The 20,393-nt window shown below is 42.4% G+C and overlaps 2 protein-coding genes across 2 annotated transcripts in view; one reads left to right on the top strand and one right to left on the bottom strand.

Moving 5' to 3' along the window:
• Nucleotides 1-8,866, top strand: part of rin1b (Ras and Rab interactor 1b) — a 36,013-nt gene extending 27,147 nt beyond the window's left edge. Inside the window, exons 10-13 of the mRNA XM_080877533.1 lie at nucleotides 844-1,152; nucleotides 1,565-1,696; nucleotides 3,407-3,576; nucleotides 8,531-8,866. Of these exons, the coding sequence (XP_080733659.1) occupies nucleotides 844-1,152; nucleotides 1,565-1,696; nucleotides 3,407-3,576; nucleotides 8,531-8,854 (935 nt within the window). The 3' untranslated portion in view covers nucleotides 8,855-8,866. The remainder of the gene's footprint in view (nucleotides 1-843; nucleotides 1,153-1,564; nucleotides 1,697-3,406; nucleotides 3,577-8,530) is intronic.
• Nucleotides 8,867-12,072: 3,206 nt separating this feature from the next.
• Nucleotides 12,073-18,431, bottom strand: LOC308388530 (actin-related protein 2-A). Its single transcript, XM_080869303.1, has 9 exons — nucleotides 18,243-18,431; nucleotides 17,101-17,211; nucleotides 15,794-15,952; nucleotides 15,564-15,693; nucleotides 15,303-15,439; nucleotides 15,039-15,188; nucleotides 14,808-14,953; nucleotides 14,578-14,710; nucleotides 12,073-13,911 (listed from the first exon to the last, which is right to left on the bottom strand). The coding sequence occupies exons 1-9, from the start codon at nucleotides 18,288-18,290 to the stop codon at nucleotides 13,741-13,743; spliced, it is 1,185 nt and encodes a 394-aa protein (XP_080725429.1). The 5' UTR covers nucleotides 18,291-18,431; the 3' UTR covers nucleotides 12,073-13,740.
• Nucleotides 18,432-20,393: the final 1,962 nt, after the last annotated feature.

Below are 20,393 nucleotides of genomic sequence, written 5' to 3'. Positions count from 1 at the left end.
AAGTAAATGTACTAATGATGTTTTGGGGTTATAATTATTGATTTACTGATGTGTGAATCTCTTTAATTTGCAAAATAAGAAGTAACAAAAGCTTTAAAAACAAATGGCGTATGAAGTGGAATAATTGCATTCCAAGTATAGAATACATGGAAATATTTAAATGTAGTACAAGTACATTAAATCTATGTGAAGTACTTGAGTAAATGTACTCAGTTACATTCCTACTAGTCCTATCTGTGCTCTCATCCAGTGGTATCAGGAACTACAAGATTAACATTCCTCTGGTTTGAAGGTGCTGCTTTGGTGGTGGGGGAATCACATTTTGAGGGTGGGCTGGTGCCCACCCATGCCCACCTTCTAGACACGCCTCTGCAGAAGACCAAACCACAATATAGGAGGGGGAGCCAATTTTTTAATTGTATTTTTATTGTTTAAATATAAAATTACCTGAAGAATTTTGAGGGGTTGTTGTTATATTTATAGTTATATTTACAGTGATGCACAGTGGAACAACACTGTTCCTCACCCAAAAAGGTGATTACGTCATTTGGAAGAAGGTGCGGCCCCAAGATCCTCTTCTAGAGACGTACCTTTGTTTTAATTTCCATGGGTGCTTCTCAAAATGCAGGACAGAATAAAAACTGGAAAAAAAGCTTTTCTTCTGCTTTTTCTTAATTTAAAAGGAATTTCATGCATTATGAAAAGTGTTGCTGCAGACCTTTCTGTGTCAGTATTTCCCAGTTGCACAAAACACAAAAATTAGTTCTCTTCCTTCCTTGTGCATCAGTTTGTCAGAATAAATGCTGGTTTTCCCGAATAACAAGCCCCTCCCCTTTTTCGCAGACCTGGCGTTGGAGCGCTCCATGTTCTCCTGTGTGCTCAGGCCTCTGAGGTCCCACCTCGAGAAAGCCCTGGTCGCTTTGCACAATCAGGACGGCTCCACCCAGCGTCTCACCCAGAACCTGCTCCGGCTGAAAGGGGACGCCACCATGGAAAGGCTCGGTGTTCGGACGGGCGTTCCAGACAGCCGAGAGGTGGAGAGGGTGAAGCAGAAACTGGTCCTGATGCAGCGGACGCACTCGCCCATCGACAAGGTGCTGCTGCTGCTCCAAGTGTGCAAGTGTGTGCACAAGGCCATGGGGTCCTTACACGGTGAGACTGCTGGATGCTGCACAGACAGAAACACAGGTAGCCAGAGATGGAGTCACTTCAGCTGGAGTTTTATGTGGATTTGTGATGTTTTTAGTTAAAGATCGGGTTTGAGACTGGAGACTTTTCACTTTCTGTGGCGTTTACAGATAAAGGGCTTTGTCGCTGCTGCTTGTGATCCTGGCTGTACAAAAAAAAAAAAAAAAAGAAAGACGAAAAAAATGAAGGTCAGGCGTCTCTGCAGAGCCATTCTTCACTGTCAAAACCTTCATATTTCAAACTGTATCTGTGTGGGCAGCAGCACAACCTGCTTGCTTTTGTACACTTGTTTATTTGGTACAATGTTCATTTCAAGCTGTCAGAAAGAACGATGACAGCCTCTTCTTTTCCTTTCCTTCTCTTAATATATATGCAGGACAGGAAGTTAGCTGGGACGACTTCCTGCCGTCGTTGTCTTATGTGATCGTGGAGTGTAACAAGCCTCACATCCTCATAGAGGTGGAGTACATGATGGAGCTGCTGGAGCCCTCATGGCTCGGAGGAGAGGGTAGGTCCTAAACTGTGGCATCGGTCGCACCGCAACACTGTATCAGGTCGTCCCAGGATATCTTTGGTACAACAGCCATCATTAAACCTCTGTTACTGTGCAGCGCAGGAGCAGCTATCACAATAGTTTTGTTACATTTGCTGTCTTTGTTTTGGGACAGCACAGTGCATAACTGAGTTAGGTTATTTTTAATCACCGTCTGTAATAGCCAGACAACATAAACATTTGATGATATAACAATCAAAAGTAATTTATGGGCCAAAGGCCAAATAGGACCAAATTACTTCTCAGGTGCTTTTGATTCCTCTGAGTTTGGGGGTCAACCATCCAAAGCAATAAACAATGCACGAGAGAGATAAAAAAGAGAGTGTCGGTAGGGTGGCGGGGATGGAGACAAGTCTCAGGGGTGATTTATGACAGAAGGATGGCAGCATGAGTGAAGGTTTACAAAATGGGAGTGAGATCTGCTGTGATGTATGTTTTGGAGACGGTGGTACTGACAAAAAAGACAGGAGACCGAGCTGGAGATGAAATGAGTAGATCAGAGCGACGGCGCAGGTTGAGCAGTTTGGAGAGAAAGTTAGAGAAACAAGGGTCAGAGGGTTAGGACATGTGCAGAGGAGGAAGAGTGGATATATTTGACAAAGGATGTTGAAGGTGGAGCTGCCAGGCAGGAGGAGAAGAGGAAGAGCACAGAGGAGATTCATGGGTGTAGTGAATGAGGAGTGTTGGTGTGACGGAGGAGGATAGGGTGAGATGGAGGCAGATGACCCGCCGCAGCATCTCGTAAAGGAAGCAGCTGAAAGAGGAAGAAGAAATCAAATTGTATCCAGACTGGAATATTTTTAAGTGCAACCTTAAACTGTTTTTAAAAAGGTCATTCACAAGTGATTTGGTGTTTTTTTGTTGTGTGAAGCTTTTCTTATGTGTTTTTATGTTTATATGGTGGCAATGCAAATTACTCTAACGAACACTGTGCTGTTGGACTTCTACTAATACTACATACCTATTCCCATATAAAGAAAAGTGACTTTAATGAATAAATTCGATTAGTAGAAATAAAACACTGATGCAAAACTTTTGTAGATACTTGGATGTATTTGATAATCAAAAATCGTCAGGGATGCAGGAGAGAGGACACAAGTGTGAAAACGGCAAAGGAAGACAAACAGGAATTAAAACCAGAAGAGACACACACAAAAAGCTAACCTTTCAATCTAAAACAGGAAGTTAAAGATGAAAAACTAACAAAAGACAGAGAGAAGGAACACAGGTAACAGCAAAATAAAAAGAACAGATATTATGAAGGTTTATGACAGCTAGTTAATTTTTTTTTCCTGGTTTCAAAAATACACATTTTCAAATATTACCACAAATCTGCGTTTGATGATTCACATTTTACTCGCTTTTTGTCTTAAAATTGCACTGACTGTTCATAATCTACTCTGTCTTATTTGTATTTTGGTAGCTATTACTACATTATTATTATATTATTATCCTCTATTATTAATTCGTACCTCTGACTTACACAGGAAGAGTGTAGGAAGTGAATTTAGGAAGTAAATAAATAAAAAATCTCTTGAAAGCAGAACATGGCAGTGAAGTTTAAGACAATCTTTTTAAGGACAGAGTAGGAGGAAGTACTATGTGATGCAAGATTTAGTCCTGTTTTTACACTCTTTTTCCCTCCTACACCTTTTTCGCCTACAGGTGGCTACTACCTGACCAGCGTGTACGCCAGCCTGCGTCTGATCCAGAGCCTGGACAAGGAGCAGCCGTTCTCGGGCTGCCTGACGCCAGAGGTCCAAGAAGCGCTGAAAGAGTGGAGCTGCAGACGGAGCCGAGAGGCCCAGAGACAGAAAGAGAATCAGCAGAGCCAAGTAGGCGCCGCCTGCTTCGATTGTAGCAGTGCACAAGCCCTAGTAGCATTACATGTGGGTTTGTTGTGGAGTAATGTAGTATACAGCCTTCACACAAACCTCTCTTGTGTGAAATGGTGATTTATGTGTGGACAGCTGCTTATTATGCAGTGAGACAACTCTAATGGGATATTTTGGCCCGTGTGGACGACTTAACGGCAGAAACGGTTTAAAGACACGAAACTAAATCTTACAGGTGGATGAATGACGATCAAAAGAAAAACAAACACATGTGAGGCGGATGTCTTATTTTTTTCTTTCTTTAATCTGTTTTTCTACATGAAGGTTATTACAAACGCAGGGAATTGGATTAAACTGATAATATGGATAAAGAAACTAATGCTAATCAGTAGCTTTGCAGAAATCTCCTTACAGTTTTGAGCTTTCTTGGATAACTCTGGTCAAGCCTGTAAAAGTGTGGCTTTTATTCCATTTTTCTTGGACTGGCTCCATAATGTAGTGGTTTGCACGTTTGCCCAACAAGCAGAAGATCTCTGGTTTGATCCCAGGAGGAGATGCAAATCCCTTTGAGGTTGAATCAGTAGGGGCATCTGGCATAAAGAAAATGTGCCAAATTAAACACGCAGAGCTACCCTGCTGTGGCACCCTGTTGGGAATTAGGGAGCAGCCAAAGTAAGCTTTTATTTTATTCTATACTTCTTGGCAGATTTTCTCGGCCTGATGGGATGCAAGGCGCCTATTCAGACCTCTCGACTGATGTTTTGTGGCGTTTAAGTCTGGGATTTGATGGGGTCACTTAGCGACAGGCAGAGGGCTGCTTTGAGGCCACTCCAGAGTGGCTGTTTGGTTATTAGCTTCAAGTCACTGTCATGCTAAAAAGGTGAACCGTCGCCTGTTTGTCAGGTGGTTTATCTCCGTCTCTCTGCTCTGATCAGTCTGCCTTTCCCTCAGATTGATGCTATTTCCAAGCAGTGCCTGGCGTTTCCTGGACATCCACCATTTCACACACGCTGACACTCCAACGGATGGATTCAAGGGGGTTTTAGGGGTGTCAGCACGGGGTTTGGTATCTTAACCAAGGATACTTAGACATGTGGCCTGGAGCAGTCAGAGATTAACCCATTGACCTTCTGATTGGACCTGCTGTAACACCTGAGCTACAGCTGCCCAGTGTAAGAAGCAAAGCATCAGACTTGGGTATTAAACAGTCTATCCCCTGCGCGCTCACCAGCACGTCTTAGATTGTAAGAAAGAGGAAGTAATTGTAGGAGCTGCTTGAAGTAAGATAAGATAAGATAACCTTTATTAGTCCCACACGTGGGAAATTTGTTTTGTCACAGCAGGAAGTGGACAGTGCAAAAGTTATGAGGCAAAAATTAGAATACAATAAGAATAAATACAGTACACAACTGTACAGAATAGAATAAAATAAAATACTATATACAGTAGAATAAAATAAAATAAATATACAATAAGATAAAAATAGAATACAAATACAAATACTATATACAACTGAGTAAAAATACAACGATGACAGAAAGGATTATTGCACTTAGTATTATTGCATATGTATGGATGTGTGTGCTTGATCAGTTAAAGTCTTTATTATGGAGACCTGCGAAATCTCTCCGTCCCACACCGTGGGTGCCGCAGTCTCCCACTGAAGGAGCTGCTCAGTGCTGTCACAGTCTGCTGCATGGGGTGGGAGATGTTGTCCAACAGGGATGACAGCTTAGCCGCCGTTCTCCTGTCACTCACCACCTCCACTGGGTCCAGAGGGCATCCTAGAACAGAGCTGGCCCTTCGGATCACCCTGTTCAGTCTCTTCCTGTCCCCAGCAGAGATGCTGCCGCCCCAGCAGACCACGCCATAAAAGATAGCAGAAGCCACAACAGAGTCATAGAAGGTCTTCAGGAGTGGGCCCTCCACTCCAAACGACCTGAGTCTCCGCAGCAGGTACAGCCTGCTCTGCCCTTTCCTGTAGAGGGCGTCTGAGTTATGAGTCCAGTCCAGTCTATTGTTCAGATGAACACCAAGGTACCTGTAGCTGTCCACAGCCTCAATGTCCATACCTTGGATGTTCAGTGGTTGCAGTGGAGAATGCTTGTGCCTGCGGAAGTCTACCACCAGTTCCTTGGTTTTACTGGCGTTGATCTGGAGGTAGTTCAGCTGGCACCAGTCCACAAAGTCTTGGGTCAGACCTCTGTACTCCTTGTCGTCCCCATCAGTGATGAGGCCGACTATTGCAGAGTCATCAGAGAACTTCTGCAGGAAGCACTGGGTGGAATTGTGGGAGAAGTCTGCAGTGTAGATGGTGAAGAGGAACGGAAAAGTCTAATTCGCAGCAAGGATGTGGACATTTTATGTCCTGCATCCTGCACGCTCAGTCCTGCTGCTATTTCCAGGTTTAAGAAGACATCGGAGGACAACTATCTCCTGTCCCAATCTTTTTCTCTAAATGTTTTTTGGGGTTATAAGGCTCATCAGAACAGAATATCTATCCATCAAGGTTCCAGTTCAGGATGCTCGGACTGCAGGGCTAACACAGAGAGACAGACAGCTATTCACATTCACACCTATGGGCAACTTAGAATCATCAGTTACGTTAACCCCACTAACTGCATCTCTTTGGACTGTGGGAGGAAGCCAGAGTACCCGGAGAGAACATGCAAACGCCACACAGGTGGGGTCGAACCCAGTGAGGCAACAGTGCTAATCACCACTCCACCATGCCGCCTATCAGACCAGAACATCTTTTACTCAGATGTTCTCAATCTGCAGGTTTTGTTCTATTTGCAGAGGAGTCTACTTTGGGGTTTTGATTTCACCCCTTCACCAAGAAACTGTGTGTTTGATTTATCAGTTTGGCAGTTTCAGCATAATTACAGAGTTACTAGAAATAGCTTGTTTAGTAAATGTGAATACTTTCTGGATCTACTCTAGCTTATCTCATACAAGGGCCAAGACAAGTGTTTCCATGCAGCTGCAAAGCTTCTGCATGCTGCTTTGACTAGTGCTGGTGTTGGACAGCAGTATAGCTTTAACCATTTTCTGCACGTTTATGGATTAAACACAAAGCTGCACTCAGAAGCAGGCTACCCTGGCTTCGTCTTTGACTGTCAGAGAATAACAAAGCAAATCATCGCTTGATGGCACCAGTTAAAATCTCTTTTCTTCTGGCAGAACAATCAAAGTCTCTCTCGTATCAAACGTGTGGTCTTTGCAGCTTGGAGCGGCCAGCATCTGCTTAGAACTGTCACAGTGCGCTTTGGCACATAAAAATTGCACGAAAGAAGCAAGCGACATCGAAAAAGAGGTGCTAATCCATCCAAAGAGGTCAGATATTACAGCACATTAATTACACTGATGGCAACACAGTGTTGAGCAACATCACACTGTCCTCTATCTGTGACTCTGGCAGGTGGGGTAGAAAAAAAAGGAGCAGTGATCCACATTTGACTCAAAGTTGATTTCGGGCATCACCGCTGAAGCTTCTTGATGAAGTCGGGGACAGAGCTGGAGTTTTTGGAAAGCCGGTTTTTAAATCAGAGGTGAAAGAGCACACCTGGATTTCCCTGTTTTGGTTTTCTGAGTGCAAACACGTTTCAAATTCATTTGGGGGGATTAGTTTTTAGACATTTTTAGAGGTAATCCTCTGATCTGGGGCCGCTGGCTTACGACCGGTCGTGCACTAATGCGCGCTCACACACACACTAACACACACGCACGCTGACTTTTTACCTACACTCTCCTATTATCATCCTGCTGGCCCCACGTTTGTGTAACGGTCCACCAGATGCCATGGAAAACAGGCATTGTCATCCACAACGTTTCTGTCTCGTCACGTGGTTCCTCTCCTGGCTTCAAATAGCCGATCTAACTCACCCGGCAGCCAGATTTTCCACTGACACAGGCGGGGATCAGTGAGCCAAGTGCTATGAAGAAGTGGGCGGTCAGATAACATGAAATTTATTGAGCTGCATCTACCCATCGAAGCAGGCAAACACAATATGCACACGGACAGCGAGGAGCTCAGTGACTCTGTAAGTTCTGATAATGGCTGACCTGTTGATTATATTTGCTACTGACTGCTTTTTCTTTCTTTTTTTCTGCTTCTTTTAAAAGCCACTTATTCGTCTGTGGTGTGTGTGTGTGTGTGTTGAGGGAGGCAGGCTGGATGGTTTGTCTGTTTGTGTGTTTCCGTGAGCGACAGGGAAGAGGATTCTCCCTGGTTTCTCAAGGTTGGATGTTTGGTAAAAAGGATTATGTCCAGCATGTTTTCACAGTGTGTGTGTGTGTGTGCTTTACAGAGAGTTGTGAGGGCGTCTGTAGGTGGTCGAATCTGACATTATGTAATGGCTCAAGTGCCTGAAGAGCAGCGATTGTTGCGATAGACCTGTTAGTTTTGGGTTTGCTCGCTTTTTGCTCTGTGGAAAATGTGAAAAAAGTTTGTGTCTGCTGAGTGGTGGCGGTGGTGGAGGAGAGGGGGGGGGGACTTCAGCAGAGCACCAGAGCAGAGCGAGTTTAATGGATGATATTTGAGTTTGGAAGTGGACTCGCTCGAGTGGATTTATGCCGGGAGTTTGTCAGTGAAGCTGTAACATGAAGCAGAGCAGGGGAAAACAGAGCAGTTTCATGAAGATGGCTTTCGCGTGAAGCTCTCGGACCTGCCGGCTGTGTGTGGGAAGCAGGAGCTTTGTTTAAGAGGCATTTTTCTTTCATGAACGTCCTTTTTCTGATTTTTGGTTTTTTTTGGCTCATTTATTGTGGCAGCGTATCAGCCCGTGCTTATACAGTCCTCACTCCTCCTCTGACTCCATCTCTCTCCTCCCCCTCGTTTGCCCTCACTCCATAAGCCTCTTGACCTGTGTTTTGCATAAATACAGTATATATATTCACTCCTTTTCTCTCTCTCCCTCTCTTTCTCTCTTCCTCCCTCCCTCGCTGCCTCCAGAGGTGCGTTCGGATACTGTTCCAGGACGGGGAGCGGAGCGCCGTGCGGACGTTGCAGTGGAGAGCCGGGGAGACGAGCCAGGCCCTGGCGCAGCTGTGTGCCGCCACCTTCGGAGTGTCCGACCCGCAGCAATACACCCTGTACTGGCGCAGCGGCGGCGAGATGAGGGCCCTGCCGCCCCAGGCCCAGCCCCAGGACCTGGCCAGCCACAGCGAGGGAGGCCCCTCGCTCTCCTACCTGAGGACCGACCACGACTTCAGCAAGATGCGGCGGCTCACCAGGGGTGGCGCCGTGGACCTGAGCGAGTCGGTGTGTGAGGAGTGAGTGGGAGGCATAGAGGAGGAAGGAGGAGGAAGGAAGGAAGGAAGGAAAGGAAGGAGGAGGAGGAGATGGATGGTGGCTCTTGCTTTCTCTCTCTCTTTCTCTCTCTTGTTCTGTCTCTTTTCTCTCTCCGACGGTGTGTTGTGTCTCGTCGTGGGTCGGGACTTTTTCGTGACAAACTGCAGCCCTTCTCCAGACCAGGAGCAGAGCTTTAAAACAAACAAACAAACAAACAAATGGTAAACTCTTCCCTAAATGGACCGACGTGCAGAACAGAGCAGGACCAACGTAGGGGAGTGTTGCCAAAAAGTTGTACCATGTACCACTCAGTGTGGCTGCTAGTGTAAAGGAGTGTGCTGCTTGTGACAATGGAAAATGTGTAATAAATGGATTTTGGTTGTTATTTGAAACATGAACCCAGAGTTATACCACGAAGCGATTACATCATTAAAAACAAAACAAAAAAAAACATGTGAAGAGGCTCGAATCCAAAGACAAATTCTGTGAGACTACTGTTGCCTGGAAACTAATCACTTCCTGCGAGCGCGCGCCGCAAGAAGGCAAATAGTCCACCGCGGTGATGTAACCCTTCCACTGTATAGTTCTGGGTGAAAATTGGATATTTTATTACTTTTTTGGGGGGGGGTTGCTCCTTTTATGTGTAAATGTCTGCAGATTGATTGCTGGATGGAACTATGCTGTTAAAAGGTGGGGGTACGAGGCTTTCTGTGCCCCCCTCCCTCCCTTCCCCCCACCCCAGTGACAAAAAAGGGGAGATGTGTGATAGCCACGACCAAACCTCAATACCAAAGGGACGAAAAAAGAAGATAAAAGAAAGGCCATCTTGTGACACAACAGCTGTTTGCTTTGAAAGAAATCATAAGGGAAGCTTTAAATCAGCTGTTTATTTTTAGGCTCCCCCACAAAGACTATTTTATTTTTACTTCCTGAAGAGAAAAAAAAAGGAAAGCAAAGAAGAAGAAGAAGCTCTTCTCCCAGCTTGCGTATTCTATTTAATGGTTTTGGCAGGTGGAGTAATGGGCAAGTAGGAGGGAAGTGATAGAAAGGCATCATCTCTCTCTGTTTTTAAACCAAGTGAGGGAAGAAAAAAGACGGAAGCGCATCACATCCACACACCAGGACAACAGATTTTACTGAATGACTCGCGAATGTATTTAAAATCTCTCTCAGTGTTTATTCCTTTTCAGAACTGCATCCGTTTCATGTTTCGATTCACCGCTTTTGAGTTCTACTGTTGGCCGAGCCTGTTTTTCTTTCTTTTTGTTATAAGCGGACTGAGAGGACAGTCTGACCAATAAAACCGGGAGCCTCGCGGCGACTGGTAGAATGTAAATGTGCACGTCGCCAGCCTCTTGGTGACTTCCTGCTGCAAGTCATCACTATCGACTCACTGTTCGACTCAGTGTCGTTATCGATGATCATTATTGTGTGTATTTAAAACTTTGAATAGTTGAATTTGTTGGGTAGATATCGAACCTAAACATGTGGACATTCCAACATTTCTGGAGTTTTTGGATCAGCCGAGTCGGGGGAGGGGAGGAGGTTCAGTTTTGAGATGTGTTTTGAACATTATTGCATGCTTTTTTCATTTTAACGCGAAGGTTCTGCGAATGTGGCGTGCGCGTATGTGTGCGTGTACGTGTGCGTGTATGTGTGCGTGAAGCATGTGTTCATTGTGAGAGCTCACTATTTCTTTTCAGTGTAAAAACACATGACTGTATTTTGTCAGGTAACTCAGTATCGCAATAAAAAAAATTGCAATATCTGTTCGCCGTGTGGTTACGGTGAGTGAAGTGCTGGAGTGGGGTTGGGAGTGTTGACGGGTGCAGATTTAACCACCAGATGGCAGCAAATACTAACACTGTCATTTCACACCTTCACATTAATTTCTTACTGACTTTGAGTGTTGAGACTTATCATTGACTATTTAGTAATTCATGTATTAATCCATTAATTAACCCATTAAGCCAAGTCCTGCTTTTGGATTTATTATCATGTTATTTAAAAGGTCTCATGGAAAAAAAAGATTAAATTATATTTTTTAAATGAAAGGCACTAACATCTGCACTCATTGGTCACTAGTACCAGGTTGGAGCCCTGTTTTCCTTCAGAGCTGCTTTAATACTTCATGGCACAGATTCCTCGGGAATGTCGGTCCATGTTGACATGACAGCATCACACAGTTGGTGCTCATCCATGATGAGAATCTCCTCTTCATCCACATCCCAAAAGTGCTCTGTCGGCCTGAGATCTCGTGGCTGTGGAGGTCATTTGAGTTCAGTGGACCCATTGTCATGTTCAAGAAACCGGTTTCATCTGAGCTTTGGGACATGGTGTGTAGCAGCAATAAGGAGATGCTGCACTGTGGCCATAAAGGGATGGACATGGTCAACATCAGGCTGTGGGGTTTAAATGATGCTTAGTTTGTACTAAGGAGCCCAAAGTGTGCCAACAAAATGTTCCCCCACATTAATGCACCTCGAGCCTGAAACATTAATGAATCCACGTTTGTTCCAAATTCTGACCCTCCTTTCCAAAAGTCAGAGCAGAGCTTGATACACATCAGACTAGGTAACACATTTCTCATCATCTGTTGTCCAGTTTGAATTGTAGCCTCAGTTTTGTGTTCTTAGCAGACAGGAGTGGCACCCGGTGTGGCCTTCTGCTGATGTAGCACATCTGCTTCCAAGGCCAGTGTGTTGTGGATTCAGAGATGCGCTTCTGCATACCTTACTTACTTACTTACTAAGCAATCTGGCCTATTCCTCTCTGACTTCAGGCCTGAACAAGACATTTTTACGCAGAGATCTGCTGCGCACCGGATATTTTCCTTTTTTTTTTTCAGACTGTACTCTTTAAACCACAGAGATGTTTTTGTGGGAAAATCCTAATAAATCACCAGTTTCTGAAATACTCAGACCAACAACCATGACACATTCAAAGCCACTTAAGTCACATTTCTTCCTCATTCTGATGCTCAGTTTGAAGTTTTGCAGGTTGTCTTCATCATGTCTATATAGCTGAATGCATTAGCTTGCTGCTATTTGATTGGCTGATTAGTTACTTGCAGCAATGAGCAGCTGAACTGGTGTACCCAGTTAAGACAGTGTATGTACCCAATATTATATATATGAGAGAATTAACAGGTCACATTTTGCATCATTTTTCATTGCTTACAGCAAGGAATATGTACAATAAAAAACAATTCTGTTTGACATTTATTAAAAAAAAACAAAAACAAACAAACCCACAGATAAATTCTTTACAGGGTTTTTTTTCCACTCAGAACATTCAAATGTTCAGCCTGTATTTGCCAGTCCATTGAACATTTATTTTTACAGATAATAATAAGAATCTCTCAGAACGGGAGGAGCAACAAATCAGGAATCAAACTGGGACCGAGGCAAAATGAGCAGCACCAAAGGGCGGAAACACAGGTGTTATAACAAAGGCCAAACTATAAATACACTGAGAAGTGACAAACAGGTGAGGAACGAGATGCAGGTGAGAGTAACACACAATCAGTCACAGTCGGGGCTTTGGGGAGGGCAGACTGGAAGCTATACTAACATTCACAGTTAAACAGATAAAAATAACCCCAGAGACCTACACAGACCCGCATACACACTGAACAAGTCAGGAGTAAGGAAACACAAAGGGAGGAACAACCAGGAACCCTCGGGAGGCTGCCACTAATAATAATAATAATATACATCAACCAAAACTAAGATTAAAGTGCAGGGAAAAAAGCACAAAAGACCTAAACTAATAGTTTATGTGAGCCAATAATAAAAGTTAAACTTTTGATAATAACAATAAGCTAACACCACCAACCATATAAACAGAGTAAAGAAAAGAGGATCCCTGTGATTAGATGCCAAGCTAGCCAAAGTAAAAACTAGGCAAGTTTTGTGTTTGAGGAAGATCTTTGACTGTAATCTATTTTTGATTAAATCAAGTTTAGCGAGTAAACTTTACTGACAAATATATAATAAGAAACAGTAGCAAACAGGTTACTGTTTGGTTGGCATAATGTGGAGTCCCAAAATGAATTAGTAATAGAGTTTAACAAAATCATTTAATTTCGGCTTTACATTTACGTCATTTTTATCCAAATATTCATGTTTTTGTGTTATAATAGCCTTATGAGTATTGCACAAGAATAAATTGGGTCTCAGTTAAGATAAAATGTTAAGTTTTTTTCTGTATTTTTTAAAATGGTCTTCAACAATAGTCCTCCAGACTTTCTAAAGGTTTTTCAAAGACTTCCTTTCAGGGAGGCATGTGACTGGCATGTTCAGACTGTGCTGAAGAATAAAGGTGGTCACACCAAATGTTGACTTTCAAGCCTTATAGAACTTTAATACTTTGTTTTGGCCTCCTTTTCTGAGTTTGTATATACATTTGCACATGTTTCAATACATTGCTGGATCTATTTCCATTTTTTCAGTAACATATAAAAAAATGAAGGGTGACTCAAAACTTTTGCACAGTACTGAAGCACAGATCTATTAGTTTTAAAAAGGTTAAATAAAACATAAACTTGCTATTAATGCAACAAATAAATTCCTGAAATTTTTTAACTTTAGTCATCAAAGTTTCATCAAACGGTCCAAAGAACATGACCTGGATAAGCGAGCACCTACACCGTCCAAAAAACTGTTATATTTAGAACAGTATGTAGAAGCTGAAAAAACCTAAATTGTGTTTTTAATGATAAAACTTGTAATTTTGCTCAGTTAAAACTGTTTTGAATAGAGATGAGACTGTGAGAGGTACGGAGTTAATATTTAAAAGTACAAAACCTAGTTCATATTTTCCTCATTTTTAATTTGTGTTTTTAAAATTCTGTTTAACTCAGTTTTATTTTATCTGACTCCACCTCCCAGCTTCTGCAGCACTCCCAGGCCTTTCTCCTGGTATTCTTGTCTAGTCACCCAGAAGGATTCTTTGTCTTTCATGATGTTGGCCAGCACAGCACCGCCCATGAACACCATGTGTTTTCTCCTGGGAGGGTCCTCGATTCGGATCTTGAACTTCTGCAAGGGTGAAGAGAAAAGTCAGGAGAGGTCATTAAAACACAGAGCCCTGATATATAAGTACAACAATTCTTTCCTTTAAGCCTTTTTTTATATTCTGTGCTGCTACGAAGAAAACTGCTAAAAGAGAAACGACCTCAGTAATGAGGTTAACAAAATAAACTTTCAATTTCTAGATATGTATTTAATTAATATGACAAATGTCACACTTTATTGGTTTGGCTTTAAAACAACAAAAAGTAAATGCATTTTGGTATTTGTAATAAAATAGCCCAAACTTATTTTTAATACAAAGAAAAAGAGATAACATAACCTTAAATGTTGCAGAGCGTCAAATGTGGAATTCAAACTGAGCTTTTTCTAAACTTTTAACTCATAAAGATATTTAAATTCAGAGAGTTAATATCACAGCCAAACTGGACCTGCTGTGGAAAAACCTGCATGCAAGTAGCCCTCAGGTTCAGTGAATAAAACAGAGCATCTATATGAATGCCTGGTGACATTTATTAAATAACTGGAAAATGTATTCTATAAACATTTCGTCAGCTCATGATACAGATGACACTGATCATCAGTAACATTATATTTATGCAAATGCACTGAAGAACGCCTTACAGGCTCTTAATCGAATCCATTCTCTACTGACATTAATATGAAAGCTCTTACTGATAGTTTCTCAGTGTCTCCCTTGAGCACTCTTTCCAGGTAGAGCTGCTTGATCTCCCTCTCGAGCCTGGATGGGAGGCCCGGGTACATGGTGGTCCCCCCGGACAGAACAATGTGCTTATAGAAGTCGGCCCTGGATGGGAAAGCAGACGGGAGACGGACCTGATCAAGGCGTGTTTGCAGTAGTTCAGCTTCATTAATTAGAGAAAAGTGAGGGAGGAGGATTGGACCTGAGGTCAATGTCTGCAGCCTGGATGGTGTTAAACAGCAGCTCGGCTACTCCAGCTCCCTCCACGTTGATGAGATGAGGCTGGAAAAGAGCTTCAGGAGCCCCGAATCGTTCTCCGCCCACCTTCACCTGCCTGCCATCAGGAAGCTGCACAAATGAGAGGAATCGGTTATTTTTTCTGCCGTTTCTCGACTTTAGGAGGCAGAATAAATTAAAGCTTGCTCCAACGTACTGTGAATGTCTCCACCAGGTAAGTGGTCTCTGTGGCCAAATGCTGCTCTTGCTCAATGTTGTATGCCACATAGCAGAGCTTCTCCTTCAGCATGCGCACGGTCTCAAAGTCAGCAGTGTGGTTGAAGGCGTAGCCGCGAAGTAGCAGGAGCTGATGGGAAGAACATTTTTTTCACACATATGTTTGCTGTGAAATTGTACATATACTTTCCTTACACTAAAAAAAACCCAACTCTTTGCCCGATCACTGATCTTTCCAGCTCACCTTAATGAGGTAGCGTGTGACATCACGTCCTGCGATGTCCAGCCTGCGTGTAAGGTGGGGCAAAGAGAAGCCCTCGTACACTGGACAGATGTGGGTGACGCCGTCTCCTGAGTCAACTACAACACCGGTAAGCAAACCTGTGGACAGAGTCATTTAACAAAGCGGGAGTTAAAACTGACCAAATATCCAGTCAATTGCACCGTTAACAGCAGGTCAGGATTTAAACCCTTTATTTTTGTGCAGCGTGTCGCGCCCTCTCACCCTGAGCGTACAGAGTGAGCACGGCCTGGATGGCCACGTAGATGCCGTAGAACTGGTACTTCTCAAACATGATTTCAGCGATTTTCTCGCGGTTTTTGGTCGGGTTCATGGGCGGCTCAGTCAGTAGGATCTTGGATAGAAAACATACACAAACTCAATAATAATCTAGTCCTTGTACAGTTTTTTTTTCCATTCATTTCCGTCTTTGTCTGTCTTACACGGGTTCATACCTTGCATTCTTTTGGGTTGATGTCCAGGCATTCTGAGCCAAAGGTGTAGTCCCACAGGTGGAGCATGTCCTCCCAGCAGCGCACCATGCCATTCTCCATGGGGTAGGACATCTCTAGCATGGAGCGACACTCGCTGGCCTCTTCTCCCACCATTAGGTCCTGGTGGAAAAGATGACAGGGACAGGAAATATTAATGGTTTTGTTTTTGCTCTTCTTTGTCTGACCTACAACAAAGTATAGGTTTAATAAATAATAATAAAAAAGCATCAGTTTGATTTTTGTTGTTTCTGTTGAAACGTTTTAAATATACTGTATAAAATATTAAGTTACAAACATGCACATCCATACACAAGTACAAATATAAGACAGCTATCCTGGGAAACCTGGTGTTTCAAGTGAACACTAAATAAAAAATCTATGAAAATGTGATGTTTATTACACAACAGCTTGCCTTAATTTGTTTACTTATTTATTTGTACCAATGACCTTTTCATGCTTTCTCTGCTCCGATCCTGCAGGGATTATCAGGTTAAAAGGTCTGAATGATCTCAGGTTACACGAGTCTATGAACTCAACAGTCTCAGCATCTTAGGAAGCTAGCAGGTGTGCACTTCTAAGACGCTTTAAGCTGAGACACAGGAAGTTGATGAGAACCAGAGATACAGATGATCAAGTCTCAGGATGTGTATCTAGATCTTATAGATGGCTACACCAATCAGCTGCAGCATTAAAACCATACAATTTCTTTCATTTATCGAGTCAAAGGTCGCTGGAGCCTATCTTAGTTGTCACATGGTGGGACACAGGGTACACCCTGGATATGCCACCAATCTGGCACTGGGGTAACAAACACTCCACATTCAGAGGCTCCAGACACCACTGTGCCATCTCGAACATTAAAACCACCTGAGTAATATAGTGCAGGTCCCTGTATTGCTGCCAGAAAAGCTCTGACTTTTCTAGACGTGGACCTTGAGAGTCCTGTGGGTTACTGGGTGGGACCATTGTGGTTGTAGTCTATGTTTTGGCTATTTATTATGTTCTTAGTAGTAGTTTTTGTAGTGTTGCAGGGCCCCTTATCCTTCTTGGGAATGCTGTAATGCTTCGACACCAGGTTTCTCAATAGAGCACTAAACTGTAACAGGATGACTCACCTGGTTTTAATGCTGTTTGCTTTTAATAGAACTCTGCACACAGTAGATGTAATTTCCCCATTTCCCTTTATTTCATCTTTTTTTAATGCTCCATTCTGACTTTAGGTTAACTGAAAGACCCATGTGTAGTCCTTTCATTTACATCAATCTTACCTTTATCTCGATGTTGCCCACTCTGGCGGATGATCGTATGATTGGCCGGCCCACTAGGGCCGGGAAGATGTGCTTTGGGAAGTTGGAGCCGGCAAAACCACACTTGACAAACTGCACAGGGATGTGAAAATGAAACTGAGAGCCAGTTTGTGTTTGTGTAGCCCTGCATTAGGGTTAAACGTATTAATTGTACTCTTGCACTAAAAGCCTTTTGTGCAGGTAAAATTCCATTCATAAATCAGGTTTGTTCCTTTTAATCTGATGCTGGGATTAATCTGCCTCCAAGGACCTGACCTAGAGTGTATTACTGTAATGCATTTAACAAATTGTTTCTTATTTAACAGACAGTGGCGAGAGCAATTTCATCACGTTTACTGGCACTCATTTGGAAAGCACACACACATTGCTTTCCAAATGTATGTGTGTGTGTGTGTATATATATATATATATATATATATATATATATATACATATATATACACATATATAATTTTTATTTTTTTTACGCAGCCTTTAAACAGCAATAGATTTACCAAATTTCCCATGCTTTCCTAACTGCTATAACTACTCCTCCTACTACACTGTCTTAACTTGTCCATGTGGGCACAGACACACATTCCTTAGCCTGGAGGGATGCAATGCATTCCTAACAGGGGTAAAAACATGACTGTTTCTGGTTGCAGCAGGTAAAGTCTGTCAATGCGCATCTTCCTCCGGAAATCAACCACTGAGTGCCACTTCTGTGATTTTATCTCCTCTGATAAGTCTCTCTTCCTGGTTTTTGTCCAATGTCTGCTCACTTCAAAGCACCACAGCCATTTATGGTGGTGTGCGCATTCTGAAGGCAGGAGTGACAAGTCCAGACAGATGTGGAATCACACAGCAGTGCACTTTGTCTCACACCCAGGACTTCTTCACATATTTGCCATTAAATGATCCAGATGATTGACAATAAAACAAATAAGATATTTTGATGCAAAAGGTTACTTTGCATCAAGATATCTTAAAAAGACATGCAGTTAACATGATTAGTAATATTTTTCACGCTAAAACTAAATGCTAATGGAAAGAAAAATAAAAGACAACATCCAGCACTGTTAACAGGATATCTGACTATGTGGTAATATGACTGTTTGACTTACCCCTGTCCCATTGTCACTGACCACCACTTTCCTCCCCTGGCTGTCCATTCTTAATTAATATTGCAAAAATCAAAATACCCCCACCCGTCTGCACAGGAACCTCACTGACACACAGCCGATTGTGTGTTATGTGCAGCCCTAAGATTGCACATAAGTGTAGCAGTGGCTAAAAAGTGACAGGTCTGTTTTGCTGCTCCTTCTGGTGTGGGTGGGATTACTGAGCGTGACAACACCCATTTTTGTGGTCAGGCAGGAAGAAGAACTATTCTACACTGTGTTGTTATGAGATAAGAAAAGAGGAATTTACACAAACATGTGACTGACATTTTGCACATTTTGCATTTCACTTACCTCTAAATGTCCTTTAGTCACAGCTGAGGAAACGTTTCTGTATATGTTCACTTCGAGGTTGGTAAAGAACTGTTTGTTTGTTGTTTGTTTGTTTTTGTTGCTTTGTAGCATAATACTATACAATATGTTGGAGGTCTGATATTTATTAAGTTGTACTATATACCATTCGTTCATTTTTTTAAAGTTACACATCCAATATCTGAGTAGTTTTAACCTATAACAGCCTGACGGTGCAGAACTTTTTGAATGGCAGCAGCATGTTTTCTGTCAGTGCTGACATAGTTTTAAACTGAAATTACAGAGCAACATATGATTAAAAGGTATAGTTTAAATGACTATTTGTGTTGTTATCTTTAATAACAAGATAAAAACAGTAAATCATTTGTAATTTCCCAAATTTCAGCAATTTCACAACATTTAACGTGAATCCAAATTATGGGTGAGTGCCAGAAGAAACCTGTTTTAATATTTTACCTTTTTTTGTTTGTTTTGTAATCCCTGTAATGACATGGCTCCTTTCTGCTCGTCATGCAGCTTGCTTAGCTTCTACTTTCAACTTCTTATAGGTTTAGGGTAAAAAAAAACGCCTATTTCCGGCCGCCATCTTTGTTTAGTTTGAGAACCTCATCTACAGAGGAGCAAGTCTTTTTTGTGAAAGACAGACAGCATTTGTTCCTGGTAAGTCAGGTAAGTCTCTCCAAACAACATTTCAACATATATATTTTTTATGGAAGCTGCAGACATTTGTGAATTGTGCCTTTCTCTTCAGAAACCTATGCTAGCATGGTGTCTGTTAGTATAAGAGTTAGCTAGTACTATCTAGCTAACTCTTATAGCTTATAAGAGATAGCTAGAACTATCTATCTATCTATCTATCTATCTATCTATCTATCTATCTATCTATCTATCTATCTATCTATCTATCTATCTATCACAGATGGCTGTATAAACTGTCATGTGAAAAAGACCATTTCCACAGTACCCCCTCACTGCTTTCATGGGAATTTAGAGGGCTGGTATCAGCCACGTGCTGCAGATCAATTGCATTTGACTAATTGATCAAGAGCATTTGTGAGCTCCTCTCTAAAAGCAGAAGTTTTGGCATTTTGTTGGGCTGCAGCATACATGTGTGTAACATAATGCCTTTATCTTCCCAGCAAAAAGCCACTACAATGCTCACAGTTATTTTAAAACGACCTACAGCTACATCTCAGAGTCTGCAGGTCTCAGTTAGCATTTTAAATGTTCAATTAGACAAACTTTTGATAAGAATGGGCTGTTTGGAAAATCATGGCAGCACAGGTTAAGTTTGCAAAATTGCATGTGAACAAATCAGATGAGACCAAAGTGCAGATGTTTGGCTGTGATGCACGGCACCACAAATCGAAACCAAACACAGCATATCAGCTCAAACACCTCATGCACAGTGATGGAGGGGTGATGGTTTAGGCTTTGCAGCCACAGCACCTGAACACATCGCAGTCACCGAGTCAAATTCCTCTGTTTATTAAAGTATTCCAGAGTCAAATGTGAGGTCATCTGTCCAACAGCTAAAGCTTGGCTGAAACTGTGTCATGCAACAGGACAATGATGTCAAACAGAGAAGCAAATCTACAACAAATAGTCTGAAAAAATAAAAGAATCAAAGGGCTGCAATGGTCCAAAGTCCAGACCTCAACCTGATTGAAATACTGTGGTGAGACAGAGAGCTGTGCATAAATGACTGAACCGATGCCGTGTTGTAAAGATGAGTGGGCTAGAATTTCTCCACAGTGATGCGAGAGACTGATAAGTCACACA

This window comes from Rhamphochromis sp. 'chilingali', assembly GCF_963969265.1.
Source record: "Rhamphochromis sp. 'chilingali' genome assembly, chromosome: 1".
Classification (NCBI taxonomy): domain Eukaryota; kingdom Metazoa; phylum Chordata; class Actinopteri; order Cichliformes; family Cichlidae; genus Rhamphochromis; species Rhamphochromis sp. 'chilingali'.
Note: the sequence above shows the minus strand (reverse complement) of the source record. Positions and strands in the feature narration are given on the sequence as shown.

What these genes read in the sequence shown, in the direction of transcription:
- LOC308388530 (XM_080869303.1), bottom strand. Translation starts at nt 18,290, where the DNA reads ATGGACAGCCAGGGGAGGAAAGTGGTGGTCAGTGACAATGGGACAGGG. An exon ending in TCAGTGACAATGGGACAGGG is followed by an intron (nt 17,212 to 18,242) that starts GTAAGTCAAACA and finishes ATCCCTGTGCAG; the next exon opens with TTTGTCAAGTGTGGTTTTGC. An exon ending in TCAACCCAAAAGAATGCAAG is followed by an intron (nt 15,694 to 15,793) that starts GTATGAACCCGT and finishes TTTCTATCCAAG; the next exon opens with ATCCTACTGACTGAGCCGCC.